At 49.5% G+C, this 14,400-nt stretch overlaps 1 protein-coding gene across 3 annotated transcripts in view; it reads right to left on the reverse strand.

Moving 5' to 3' along the window:
* The window catches only part of plcb1 (phospholipase C beta 1), a 1,109,102-nt gene that overhangs the window by 223,682 nt on the left and 871,020 nt on the right, over positions 1–14,400 (reverse strand). For all 3 annotated transcript variants that reach the window (XM_070889862.1, XM_070889863.1, XM_070889865.1), the window contains exons 16-17: positions 8,315–8,385; positions 3,792–3,888 (exon numbers count right to left, since the gene is read on the reverse strand). In XM_070889862.1, coding sequence (XP_070745963.1) covers positions 3,792–3,888; positions 8,315–8,385 — 168 coding nt within the window. The remainder of the gene's footprint in view (positions 1–3,791; positions 3,889–8,314; positions 8,386–14,400) is intronic.

Consider the following 14,400-nt stretch of genomic DNA (forward strand, 5'->3'; position numbering starts at 1 on the left):
GCAGGAAATTTATCCTCTGTATTGATCACCAAGCGCTAACTATGCTACTCGCTACAACTGGATCTGGGCACAGACCACTATGAATCAGTCGATGGTCAGATCACCTTCATCAGTATAACTTTGATGTATAGTACATCGCTGGCAGTCGCAACCTCGTAGCTGACATGCTCAGCCATTCGACATCTGCTTCGGACTCTGGTGCTGACTTGTTCACAGATGACGACACATATGTTACGTCGATCATCACTCAGTCCATCAGAAACCTTGTCTCCTGCGACAAACTCAAAACCGAATCACAGAGTGATGCTGTGCTCCAGCACATGTGCCACTTCCTCCAGACTGAGTGGCTTAAGAAAATTCCGGAAGAGCTGAAAACATTCCACAGACTTTGCGATGAATTTTCTGTTTGGAACGATGGCTGCCTAGCTCATGGTGATAGAGCAGTAATTCCCAAGTCACTTCGACAGCACGTTCTCTCATTGGCATATGATGGACACCCTGGCATTGTCCGCATGAGGCAGAGATGTCGCGATTCAGTATGGTGGTCTAGGATTGACACTTGCATCGATGAGTTTGTCTCACATGGCGAAGCATGCAGTCTGAGCGAAAAGGCCACAAACATCCGACCAGCGCCAATGAAGCTCATTCCATGGCCACAAAGACCATGGCAACAACTTCAGTTGGATATCTTTGGTTCAGTTGAAGCAGCTCCACAACACCAACGTTTCCTTGCGATAGTACATGACCTGCATTCCAAATGGCCAGAAATTGCTACAAGTTCAGTGACCTCATCAATGATCGTCACTATTTTGCAGCATATGTTCACGAGGTGAGGCCTCCTAGAAGTCATAATCACTGGCAATGGACCAAAGTTTGTGTCCGACCAGTTCACCGATTTCCTCACTCATCATGCTATCGAGCATCACTGCTCGGTACAATCCTCAAAGCAACGGAGGTGTTGAGCAATTTAACCGCGTCATCAAAGAGGGTTTGAAAGCCAACCTCGCAGCAGGCCAAAGTGGTTTGACAAAGTGGTTCAAATCATTCTCCGCCGCACCATTCGACAAAGCACTCGCTAACGGGGAAGACACCCGCTGAGCTCATGATTGGGCGGAATCTTCGCTGGCTACTGGACATTCTCAAACCCCCAGCCAAACCTAGCGCAAAGATAACCACACTCGCATCCCAGATTTCGGAATGCTAACGAAAAGCGAAGTCGTACACTGACACAAAACGACACGCTCAAACGTCCCAACTGAAGAATGGCGATTGGGTCAGAGTTAAGCTAAGACATCAGCTCGCATCTTCATTTTTGCCTCCAAAACAGATCAGGTGAAAGTTCAGCCCTCACACCTATGAGCTCAATGATGGAACTCGATGGAACGCTCGACTGATCCCAGCTCACAGGCCAACAGACCAGCAGGATGGAACAGAGGCACGTTCTGTTTCCCAACTGATAACCTCGAGCTACCACCACAAGCTCCACGCTGGTCTCAGAGTATCAGAACATGGCCTGGCTATCTGAAGGACTTTGTCTGTACACAGACTGTGGTTTTAAAAAGGGGGGAAATATGTATTCATACTCTATTTGTTTGTTACAGCTCACTAGATGGGCATTAGGATCCTGCGGGATCTATTCACAAGTGCTGTATTCATTGTGGTTCATGCTGTTTTGAGACTCCATTTTGGGTTGTTGTATAAAGAACATGATTTAAGTTACATTTCTCCTGGCTGAGTTTGTCAGTTATTTCCGCATACACAACAGTCTGCATCGAGGTCTTCGCATTGGAAATTCCATGTCCCAAATGCAAAGCAGTACTTTGAGAAAAGCCAAGTGAAACATCCTGACTAAACCTCCAAAGTACTAAAGAGATCGATATAAAGGTAAAGTTACATCAGCCTTCAGTGACAATGAACCAAATGGCCTCCTCAATGTGGTAACCTCAGCAATACTTCCTGCAGCTTCTACTGTCACTTATAAAGTGGCAAGTTGGTGGAACTGGGTCGGAGGAGTTAACCACGGCCTTGTTATCTCTTTTGCCTGAATCGGAGTGGGTTCCTGGTGGCCCTTAAAGGGACTGCATTTTCTTTGGGATGATACAGTTTTTTTTAAGCAATGGATCTGAGCAGTAGCTTCTAAGAAACCTTTTTACTCCATTTACCGCCCCCAATTGGGCTGCGATTTAGAGGAAAATCCAGGCTGCTATCTCACCCTCATGTCTCTCGATAAATGCCGCACTCTATTTTTTCTTTCCCCCAATTGAATCTGCAGTTCCTCCCCCTCTTCCTGGTATAAGCTGCCATTCTTTTTCCCTTCCTGATTTTCCAGTTCAACCTGACAATAAGCTCCCGCTCCTCGCATGTTTCCTTCTTCCCCCTAAGTTAAAATGGGAAATAGCTCTCTGCAAAGTGCTGTTCCTGCCTTCACCCCACCCCCCAACCAAGCAGCGCTCCTGAACTCCTGACTTATCCGTACCCTCAAAGCACCACAGACAGCTTCGGCTGTCTCTCCCTCTCCCGGCTGCCCTGCTCCCTCCACCCATCCCCCAGTAACATTGCTTTCCTTTCCTGCCAGTGAAAGTGCCGCTCTGGAGCCCCTATGTTCTGCCACCCCCTGGTATAAATGATTGACACTGATGTCTGCTGTGGGAGGGAATTCCCAATCTCCTGAGATTTCACACTCAGCGGGCGGTGGCACCAGCCAGTAGGCTTGCCACGAGGAGCAACTCAGGTTTGACACTTAGCCAAGAGGGCCGCTTTCCTTTGCCAAAACAGACGTTGCCACCAAGCCGCTAATGACCCGCATCAAACATGAATGGTCGGCATGTATGAGATGGCTAGTGGCTGGTTTTAATTAACATGAGATAGGATTTTATCATTTCCAGGGTATCCAGCCCCCTCACTACATTAAGTAACAGAACGAGCTCAATGGAGTTACACTGGAGAAGGAATTCCTACAGAGCATGTAAACTCAGAAGGATGAATGCACCATTTACAGGGGCCGAAATTGCCCTCCGCCCCGATCAGACAATGGGTCGGGTCAGAGCGGCGGGCACGGTGGAAACCCGTTGGTGCTGCCCCCGGCCCAAGGGTCGCACCATCCGCCTGCCTCAGGTCAGAAAGGCCTTCCTACTTCATTACTGGCAACGGGCCTTAAGAAAAGTGGCAATTTCGGACCCGTAGTCTCTTTGGAGCTTGATATATGGCTTTTCCCAGTCTGCTCAGAACAAATAGCCGACAGAGACCCAAGTAAACAGTGATTGCCATCTAACTATCCAAAAAGGAATTGGCAGGAAAATTTTCTAATTCAAAGTGGGTGTCTGTCGCCAACAAAAGCAGAACAAATTAGCGACTCATAACCAAATCAGGAAGAAACTGTGCATTTATTCTCTGTAGTTAACCCACTGCTGACACTTTTCAACTTTTACATAGAATTGCATAGTACATAACGTTTACAGCTCAGAAACAGGCCATTCGGCCAAACTGGTCTATGCCGGTGTTAATGCTGCACACAAGTCTCCTCCCACCCATCAGCATATCCTTCTATTCCTTTCTCCCTCATACGCCTGTCTATCTCCCCCTTAAATGCACCTACGCTATTTGCCTCAGCTACTTCTTGTGGCAGCGCATTCCACGTTCTAACCACTCGTTGGGGAAAGATGTTTCTTTCTGAATTCCCTGTTGGATTATTTCCTGCTACATGACGGTACATCTACTTCCCAATCTCAAAATTGTGGCAGCAAATCGTGATATTCTGCAGTGCGAAAACTGATAAATAAAAAGCCACTCACTCTTAGCCACCTCGAAGGACTCAAACTTCACAGGTTGAATGTAATTAACCAGATTGGACATTTCCTCTGTGGCATTAGCTTCACATCCAGCAGTCCCCTGCAATACCAATCAGCAAGATGTTAATAAATGTGCAAGTTGTATAGAACTTACTGTGTTTCAAGGCCTACGATATCAGTCCTGCGAATTTGCACATTTCTGAATATTGCTTTAACTTTAAAAACATTTTCAGTCAGATGGTGCAGTAATGTTGCTGCTTCAGTTCATGGGGCAATGCTGGGACATGTGTCCATGTTACCTCCACAGGCTGGAGGAACGTGGGAGAAGGGCAAATTGGCTTTTGTGCATATCTTAGCAGCTGAGTCTGCAGGTATTAGCCGTGGCTCCGTTGGCAGCACTCTAGCCTCTGAATCAGAATGTTTGGGGCTCAAGTCTTTTTGAGCATAAAAATCTAGGCTGACACTCCAGTGCAGTACTGAGGGAGCACTGGACTGCACAGGTGCCGCCTTTTGGATGAGATGTTAAACCGAGGCCCCTTCCGCTCTCTGGAGCGAATGCAACAGATCCTAAGGCACCACTTCGAAGAAGAGCAGGGGAGGAAAGAACAAAAGTAAAGTTCTGTGATAGGATGAAAGGCAGGGAAAGGCAGAGGAAAGGGAAGGTCTGCCTTCATTTCGTTCTTCCCTCCCCTCCCACTTTTCCTGCCCCTACACTTGCTTAAAAACCTGTTACATCTCTAATTTTTTCCAGTTCCGACAAAGAATCATCGACCTGAAACTATGGGCCCAAGTTTCCACACGCGCCTAGAACGGCGCAGTCCCGACCTGGACACCCGTTTTTCGTGCCACAAAGTGCGCCTAAAAAAATCCTCGGTATTCTACACCTACCTGCAGGTCCTCTGGCCTTCGGCGCAGCCAGCACGAGCTGTGGGGGGGCGGAGCCAGGTCCCTGCGCTGAAAACAGTGCCGGGACCTCTGCACATGCGCGCTACAGTGTGCACGCAAGTGCAGTAGCTCCAGGCGCCGAACTGTGTGGGAGGGGCCCGAATCACGCAGCCCGAAGCACGGAGGCCCTGGCCCTGGCTGAATGGCCTCACTGGGGCTACGTGAATAAGGCTCCTCCCACGGCCAGCTCCTGCTTCCCCCCCCGACCAGACCCGACACCCGCTCCCTGCCCCCCCCCGCCTCCGGACCAGACCCAACACCCGCTCCCCGCCCCCCCCCCTGCCTCTGACCAGACCCGACACGACACCCACTCCCCCCCCTCCCGACTGACCCGACCCGACCCGCGCTCCTGTTCCCGCCCCCCGACTAGATCCGACCCGACCCGCGCTCCTGTTCCCGCTCTGCCCCCCCCCCCCGACTGGATCCGACCCGACCCGCGCTCCTGTTCCCGCTCTGCACCCCCCCCCCCGACTGGACCCGACCCGACCCGCGCTCCTGTTCCCGCTCCCCGCCCTCCCGACTGGACCCGACTCGACCCGCGCTCCTGTTCCCGCTCCCCGCTCCCCCGACTGGACCTGACCCGACCCGCGCTCCCGCCCCCCCACCCGACACCCCCCTCCCCCCCACTGGACCCGACCCGACCCGACTCCCGCTCCTGGACTGGATCCGACCTGACCTCCCCCCCTCCCTCTCCCTCCCTCCCCCCCCTCTCTCTCCCTCCCTCCCCCCCTCTCTCTCTCTCCCTCCCACCCTCTCTCTCCCTCCCTCCCCCCCTCTCTCTCTCTCCCTCCCACCCTCTCTCTCTCTCCCTCCCCCCCTCTCTCTCTCTCTCCCTCCCCCCTCTCTCTCTCTCCCTCCCTCTCCCCGGCCCGAACCGAACCGAACCTCCCCGACCTGACCCAACCCAACGCCATCTACCTGTAAATCTGGTGCTGGGGACGGGCCCTGCCCAAAGTCTCGGGCCGGCCCGTTCAGCCTTCGGTGCCAAAAGGCCTGCCTGAACCACTTTCACACAGGTAGGAAGATGGTTTATTTAATCTTTTCTTTGCTTATAAATGTTTATTCAGGTAGGATTTATTTGTATAATATTTGTAGAAGTATAAATAAGGATTTATTATAGAATTTAATGACTTCCCTTCCCCCCCTCCCCCCCCCTCTCCCACCTCGTTCTGGACACCTAATTTGTAACCTGCGCTTGATTTTTTAATGTGTAGAACAAGTTATTTCAGTTCTACAAAAATATTCACTTGCTCCATTCTACTTTAGTTTGGAGTACGTTTTCACTGTGGAAACTTTCAAATCAGGTGTCAGTGGCTGGACACGCCCCCTTTTGAAGAAAAAATTCTGTTCCAAAGTAGAACTGTTCTACCTGACTAGAACTGCAGAAAAAAAAATGTGGAGAATTGTGATTTCTAAGATAGTCCGTTCTCCACCAGTTGCTCCTAAAAATCAGGCACAAATCATGTGGAAACTTGGGCCCATTAACTCTGTTTCTCTCTCCACAGATGCTGCCTGACTTGCTGAATATTTCCAGCATTTTCTGTTTTTATTTCAGATTCCAGTATCTGCAGTATTTTAGTTTTGTGTATTTGTCTTTTTAATAATGGAGTCCTATCTATTTTATCTTATGGTTCATTTATACTCTGAACTGATAACACTATAATTTATAATGAATATCACATCTTGCTGCAGGCACTTCAAATATGAAATGCCAGACGTACGATGATGCAATTATGACCCCAGTACAGATTTGGTGAGATAAAGTCACCAGTTCCTTGTTGTAACCAGCCACTACAATACATGCCAAAGGAATAATAATCAGTTACAAGAAATACAACAGATATATTCATGGCTGAAAACTGCTGAATTGGTGAGAAAATGGTATCTCATACAACTGAGATTAATAGTGCATCCACTCCAATATTTGCACTCAGGTTCCTTTACAGCTTTCAGAATATGCACTGTGACTACCAAGTAATATTTGCTTTTTCTGAGCAGTTCTGAAGTTGAACATCACACACAAGGGAAGAACTGTATAAAATGGGATTTTAAGAGGCTGAAATTGCCCTCAGCGGGAAACTGGGGAGGGCACTTCGATTCATCCGAAGATTTACCGCCCGGCGAGAGTCAGAGGGAAGAAGCGGAAAATTTGACACTTTAACTCTAACACTGCCTCCCAGCACCTTGGGGCGCTGCTAAAGGCGGTATCGGGGTGGGTTTGGGTCGGGAGCAGGGCAGGGACCATCCGCGCGGTGGTGATGATGTCACGTCCCACCCCTTCACTTAAAGGGAAGGATGCTGCTTGGCCTAGGTGGAGCCCACTGGGCCACTAGGGAGGGGTTGGGCCAGGCAACCAAGAGTGTGATGCCAGCGACAGCTTCAGGGGGCTCGTACATGGTGCTGGGTCACTTGTGGGGCGCTTGGTAAAGGGGAGGTGGCGTGCGCGTGAATAAAAAAAAAATCGGCCGACTTACTTGTCGCAGGCCGTTGCCTCCTTGAACATGGGATCCATGTCTGTGATCTGGCTGATGGGCCGGCACCTCGCTCCCCGGTGGTCCAGGTAGGGCCCGCAGAGACGGCAGCTTGAGCCCTCTCCTTTAATGAAGGAGAGGACCCCTCCTACACGGCAGCGCCACTTGGCCCAGTCAGTAGCGCTGCACCCCGCTTACTTAGCTTCCGCCCTGTTAGCGCCCCAGAGAGGAAGTGGTACACTTTATTTGCGCTCCAATTCCTCTCTGGAGCAGTAACCCCAATTTTGCAAGTGGGTCGGGACTTCGCGCCTGGTGCAGGAATTCCTGCCTCACAGATGTGACCATCCCCAAACACAGCGCAACGCCATTTCCCAGTCTCGGTGTTGGGAGGAAGGTCATTGATGACAGCCCCATAGATTCCTAGAATCAGAACTAAAACAGTGAAAGCGCTTCGCAGCCAATGAAGTATTTTTGAACCATAGTGATTGTTGTAACGTAGGGAGACGCGGCAGCCAGTTTGCACACAGCAAGATCACAGAAACAGTAATGGGATAAAAGACCAGATAAAGAGTTTTGGTTTGGAGTGATTTTGGTTGAGGGATAAATGTTGGCTCGGGCATTGGGAGAATGCCTTTGCTCTGCTACGAATTGTGCCAAAGGATCTTTTACATCCACCTGAGGGGCCAGTTTAACATCTCATCTAAAAGACCGCACCTCCGACAGAGCCAGACACTGAGTGGTGCACGGATGTGTCAGCCCAGATTATGTCCTGAATTCTCTGGAGTGGGATTTGAATCCTTGACTGTCAGGCTTAGAGGTGAGAGTGCTACCATGGCGTCAAGACTGTCAATGCTAGTATAAAAGGAGCTTCCAAAGAACCTTGGCAATTTGTCCAGACTTGAGCTTCTAGTAACAAATTCAACAGTCACCGAGTGGGAAGTGGCTCTAACCATCAACCATGGGCACAACTCCAAATTGAACCCCTCAGACAATAAAGTCCAATCACGGTTTCTGGACTGTCTTGTCCCCAAACAGAACCTGCTTTACCCCTGAAGCGAGCACTGTACAGATATCCCAAAGTCATATAAATTACTCAGTGGTGCGGCCTACCTCATCCATTGAGGATTTCTTGGAATCTTCGTCATCATCATCGTCCTCTTCACTTTCTGCCTCTCCATCTCCTGCAGACATTTGATAATAATTCATCAGGGATGTTACTTATGACAGATGTGAAGCAATTGTAAGTAGAGCTGAATACCGTTAAGATTTTCAAACTACTAATAGGCCTTGCAGTGGCATCAGTGCCCCTGGGCTGGGAAGGGGAAAATCGGTCAGAGTTCCTGCTCCACATTACTATCCAGCAACCCCTGCCAGAACTGCTCATGTGTGGATGTCAGGTGAAGGATAGAGCCAGGCTCAGCAAAGATACCTTGCATGCTTGCAAGTACTCATTGTGAAAGCCACTGGTAGTGGAGGGCAACAAGTGCCCTTGGAACTGTACTCAAGCAATAGTCAGCACCTTGATGAGTGGGTGGGGTGAAGGGGAGAACATTGTTGGAGATTTTTTTTTAAACTTCATTCACAGGACGTGGGCGTCGCTGGCAAGTCCAGCGTTTATTGCCGATGCCCAATTGCCCTCGAGAAAGTGGTGGTGAGCAACGTTCTCTCTAAGCTGCAGGGCCACGAGGCTGCACAGCTCTGTGCTGGTTCCGCACAGCTCGGGACTGGCTTCTCCAATGTTAAAGTTTGTGTGAATGGGCCCGCGGAGCCCCCTAAAGGGGACACGCGCACCAAAACAAATTTAGGAGGAACATTGGTAGGGAGCTCCAGGAGGTTGACCCAGCGAAGATGAAGGAACACCAACATATTTCCAAGTCAGGATGTTGCGTGACTTGGAGCTATTGAAGAAGAAAAAATCTTATTATTTTATGCAGAATCGGTTTCTTTTATTATTTACCATTTGTGACATACAGAAATGATTATTATCCGTCAAGGCCATTAATGAGAGGCTGTGAGACCATATAGAACAGAGCACTAATTGCTTAAAAACTTAGTTAATAGTGTTATAAAACATACAGCATTGGCTCACATATTCCCAGCCAACTGATGGACATGTACTTATACACGCACACGGGAAATGCAACATTTCCAGATGCTTTTTTAAAGACTTGCATTTATATAGCGCCTTTCACAACCTCAAGATGTCCCAAAGTGCTTTACGACCAATGAAGTACTTTTTGGAGCGTTGTCACTGTTGTAATGTAGGAAACGTGGCAGCCAATTGCACACAGCAATCTCCCACAAACAGCAATGTGATAATGACCAGATAATCTATTTTTGTTGTGTTAATTGAGGGATAAATATTGGCCAGGACACCAGGGATAACTCTTCTGCTCTTCTTCAAAACAGTGCCATGGGATCTTTTATGTCCACCTGAGAGCAGACGAGGCAACATCTCACCCGAAAGACAGCACCTCCGACTGTGCAGCACTCCCTCAGTCCTGCACCGGAGTGTTAGCCTTGATTTTTGTGCTCAAATCTCTGGGACTTGAACCCACAACCTTCTGACTTCAGAGGCAAGAGTGCTACCCACTGAGCCACGGCTGACAATAAAGATTTCAGTTAAAATTTGGACCTGTGCTATTCTGCAATCACCTTGGATTCTTTTTTAGTTTTCCAAATCCTTGCAGAAATATTGCTTTTAAGGTGTCTGTTGCAAGCCTTCTTTCTAAGAGAAAGGGTGTCGCACAAACAGACATTAATTTTGGAGTTAGGTTCCCCCCCCCACCCCTCTGACTCCCAAATGTATTAACGTTAAATGGGTTCGCTGGGCACTTTATAAACTTTTTAATGCAATGAAAAAATTGAAACGGTCACTCATGATCTCCCGACATTTAAAAAAACGATGTACACCCGTATTAATGCACAGAGCTGAGGGGTCAGACTGACATTCAGCTGCCTGCTGTGACTGCACTTTGCTCTATGCAGCAATTGGTCTCAGACAGGTAGGGCCCGAAATTCACCGTCCCCAAAGGGACGGCTATCGTGGAGTTTGGGCGGTCGATCGAAAAAAATCGATCAGCTGCCGCAGTCGGGTACTTTTCCCTCCCTGAGCCATATTCAGCTCGGGGAGGATTTTAGCAGTGCGCATTTCCGCCGGAAACGGTGCGTTGAAACCACAGTAAAGGTAAGTTTCCAGCGGAGAGGGAAGCAGCGTGCGGGCTGCTGGAAAGCCACCAGGACAGTAAAATTCACCAAGGAAAGGGTAGGACATTTCCCGGCAGTGCCCGCACGAGGTTTTCGATGCGGTGCTTGAACGCGACACCACTGGGGCCCTTTGGTAGGTAAATAGTTTTATTAATTATTAGTGTTTTTATTTCATATTCCAGCATGCATCCGCAGTATTTATCTTTTGATATGGTTTTATTAATTATTAGTACTTTTATTTCATTTTCCAGCATGCATCCACAGTATTTATCTTGTGATATAGCTTTATTAATTATTAGTGTTTTTATTTCATTTTCCAGCATGTGCAGTATTTATCTTTTCATATAATTTTAATTAATGGATTTGGCTCCATTAAACCTGCTGACTGCTGCTCAGAGGTTTGCACATACCCCTGTCCTTTTGTACAACTTTCAAGTCTGACTCTTTCGTGGAGTCCTGCTTGGCAGGGTTCACCCTGAGGATGGGAGGGGTGTTGGGAGGGCGACACCTGGTACACCTGCTCAGAAGCAGGGCAGCACGCAGGGGATGGTGTCGCCATCAGCACCGTGCAGACAGGCAGCGGGCAAGGGAGGCATCAGCAGTTCATTCTGTGCCAGACCAGTGTGCCCGCCGTCCTCACCAGCTCGAGTCAGGATTGCAGTTGGCTGCTTGGGGACAAGGGATATCCCCTGTCCACGTGGCTGCTCACTCCTCTGTGGAACCCCAGGGCAGCGCCAGAGCATGCATACAATGGTGCTCATTGTGCCACCAGGTGCATCATCGAGCAGTGCATAGGCTTTCAGTGCCTGGACTGCTCTGGTGGCACCTTGCAGTACTCTCAATGGGTCTCCACAATTGTCATGGTCTGCTCCATGCTGCACAACCAGGCCATCATGAGGGAACAGCCGCTGGAGGTCGAGCTAGCAGTACCTCCTGAGGAGGAGGAGACACAGGAGAAGGAGGATCCCTGTCGCCCCAGAGCTCGGAGGCGTCGACCCATCATCACCCTGGAAGGGCCAGGTGCAGACTGGCTAGCACCTGTCCTCACATATATGGAGGTGCCCGACACCTCTCCTACAATCTCTCTCCATGCATCATGTACTGCCTGTCTGCCAGGTCTCCCCACGTCAGGATACAGTATTCTTCTTCTGTCCTCCACACCGTCCATTCGTGTCTCCAGCTCCATATCAGTGAACCTGTTGGCTCTCCTTGCACCTCTTATACCAGCCATCCTTCCAAACTCCTTCTCCCCTCAGGGCCTTGCTGCAAACCCTGGTCTTTAAAAAGGCCAGGGAGCAGCTGGCTCATTAGAAACCCTTACCCGCATGCTGAATTTCTCAGTGGTGATAACGCTCAAATAAAGACAGCCACACCACTGAAAAATCCACTTTGGAAAGGTTCATTCGCGCTGGAACCCATTTGTTCACTTTTAGAGCTGAATATGGGGTGGCCCAGCCATGAAAAAATTTCAGCGCTAATGGCCACAAAAGGGTGGGGGGAGCACCAGCTTTCCAGCGGTACTGAATTTCAGGCTCGTAGTATCATCGAATTGCAGCCTGAGCAGAGTTTAACAGAGCAGAAGGCTGCAGCTGTTTAAAAATAGCCCATTTACCAGCAATCTACTCACTCAGCCATAAACAATAAAGCCCAGAAATTACTTCTACCAATGCTGGCAGACAGATGTCTGAACTGCTTATGCAATATTCCTCTGTCTGCTATTTTAAGAGAGAAATTGACCCATTTATCTTAAGTTGCCTTATTTGAAGGGAAATTAAAGAGTGGAAGGATAGTAGCAGGGAGACCAAAGCAAGCCATCGAGCTATGGTGTACGACACCCCTGCACAAACCACAGGCACAAACAGAGTATAGATGTCACAAAGATCATAGTACAGCCAGAATGATCAGCATCACATGTCTGGACTGATTGGGCACAGCCTTACAGTGCAACCACCAGCCCCAGACTTCCAGAATAATTCTCATCTACTGCATACTCCATAATTCAGCCAATCCTCAGTGAGCAGCTCAATGCCCAGAATGACAAAGTTATGGCAGAGTAAGTGGCCAAAGGTCAATGAGTGACCAACAAGGAAGACAACTGCATCAGGCATTGATCGCAGATGCTATTTAAGAAGAGCAACAAAATTTCTTAGAGGCAAACCACGCCCATCAAGTAACTGTGTCCGACACCTTGTCCTACACTTGCATACTCAGTTCTTCAAATACTATCTTAAGCTGGGCTGCTTCTATATTGAAATGAATCATAAATAAATACTCAACATGATTGCACAGCACTTATTTCCTTTATTACGTAGTGTGTGAATGGAGCATAAATCAGCATAGTATATGAGAGCAGCGTGTGGTGGCCCGGCCCGGAAATCGGCGTGGTCCCGGCCTGCAAGACATCAGCAGGCCGGGGCTATTGGAGGGAGCAGCGTGCGGCGGTATACCACTGCAGGGAGCAGCGCGTGTTGCTGCAGGAGGGCGACGGCTACGAAGCCAGGTCACTGATTGCAGTGCGGGCAGGCACAGCAGGAAGGGCAAAGGAGCGGCAAGAGTCCATAGAGGGCCCAGGAGAGGCATGAATCTGGGGCCCAGAAGAGGCGAGCGCCCAGGGGCAGCATGGGCCAGCCCACACTGTGATATGGGTGCGCGCTCGGTCTGTGCAGCAGAGCAGGTCTCCAGTTGTCTTGGGTAATCTTTGCCACTGGACCAAGACCTAGTTCTGTCAAGCCCGTGTGGTGGCTGGTGTGCAATGGCCACCACACGTTAAAAAAATCCAAGCACAGGCATCTTCCACCCTTCAGCGTGTAGTTCGGGACCTGGAATATTAGGTCCTTCATTGAAACACCTGTGAACTCATCCCTTTTTGGCGTGGAAGCAAGTCATCCTCACTTCGATGGACTGCCTATGATGATGATGTAAGAGCACAAGAAATAGGAGCAGGAGTAGGTCATTCGGCCCCTCGAGCCTGCTCCACTATTCAATAAGATCATAGCTGAAGGGTTAATAGTATTAACCCTTGATGCTTGTACTATGCTTTTGATGTTGCCATGCAACCTGTCACTTATTCTTTACGATTTAGTCGAGGAAGGAGTAAGCGTGCTGGATTTCACTGACAGCCTGCTGGGATTCTGATGGTGAATGGTGTGCCTTCTGTCCTTTGCAGAAGCTTGCAGCTTCCGATCTGTCAGTTTGTATCTTCTCAGTGAGTCATGTTCAAGCCGTTTTAATGCTGCTTCAAGTGCTTAACTGACTTCTAGTTGCAGTTTGCAGCTGATTTTGAGGATTATTGATGCTCCCTTCTTATTGTCTACCCCCCCACTCCGCCCCAGTGCAGCAGAGAATCATGGTCATCAGCATAGGCAGTCCCTTGGGGTCAAGGATATCTTGCTTCCACACTAAAAATGAGTATTCAGGTGACTGATAAACTCCTTTTAATCGGTGGAAGATGCCTGTGCGTGAATTATTTTAACGTGGGGTGGCCGTTGCACACCAGCCACCACACGGGCTTGACGGAGCACAGTTTTGGTCCAGTGACAAGGGGATCCAAGATGACTGGAGACCAGGCGCCGCTGCATGTGCCAATACATCCACACAAACTTAAACATACTCCAACTGTCCTCCTTCCTTCCTCCTTCCCACAGGACCTCTCTCTACGTGGAGTTCATCGTTCGCAATGTGAGCCTCACGACCTCAAAACTTCGCTATTGACCCGTGCTGCACCTTCCCTTGGTCTTGTACACGCTGCTCCACCTCTGGGCTCTGCCCTCTCCACGCCTTGTCTGTCTCTCCTCTCCACTTCTGATCTCTGGACCTCGCTCATCTTGACATCCGCTCCTCCCCAATTGCCAACTCCACTCCATGCTACTTCATACCTCCACTCCTCCCCGATTCCGACCTCCGCTCCTCCCCGATTCCGACCTCCGCTCCTCCCCGATTCCGACCTCCGCTCCTCCCCGATTCCGACCTCCACTCCTCCCCGATTCCGA

The sequence above is a fragment of the Pristiophorus japonicus genome, chromosome 9 (genome assembly GCF_044704955.1).
Source record: "Pristiophorus japonicus isolate sPriJap1 chromosome 9, sPriJap1.hap1, whole genome shotgun sequence".
NCBI lineage: Eukaryota > Metazoa > Chordata > Chondrichthyes > Pristiophoridae > Pristiophorus > Pristiophorus japonicus.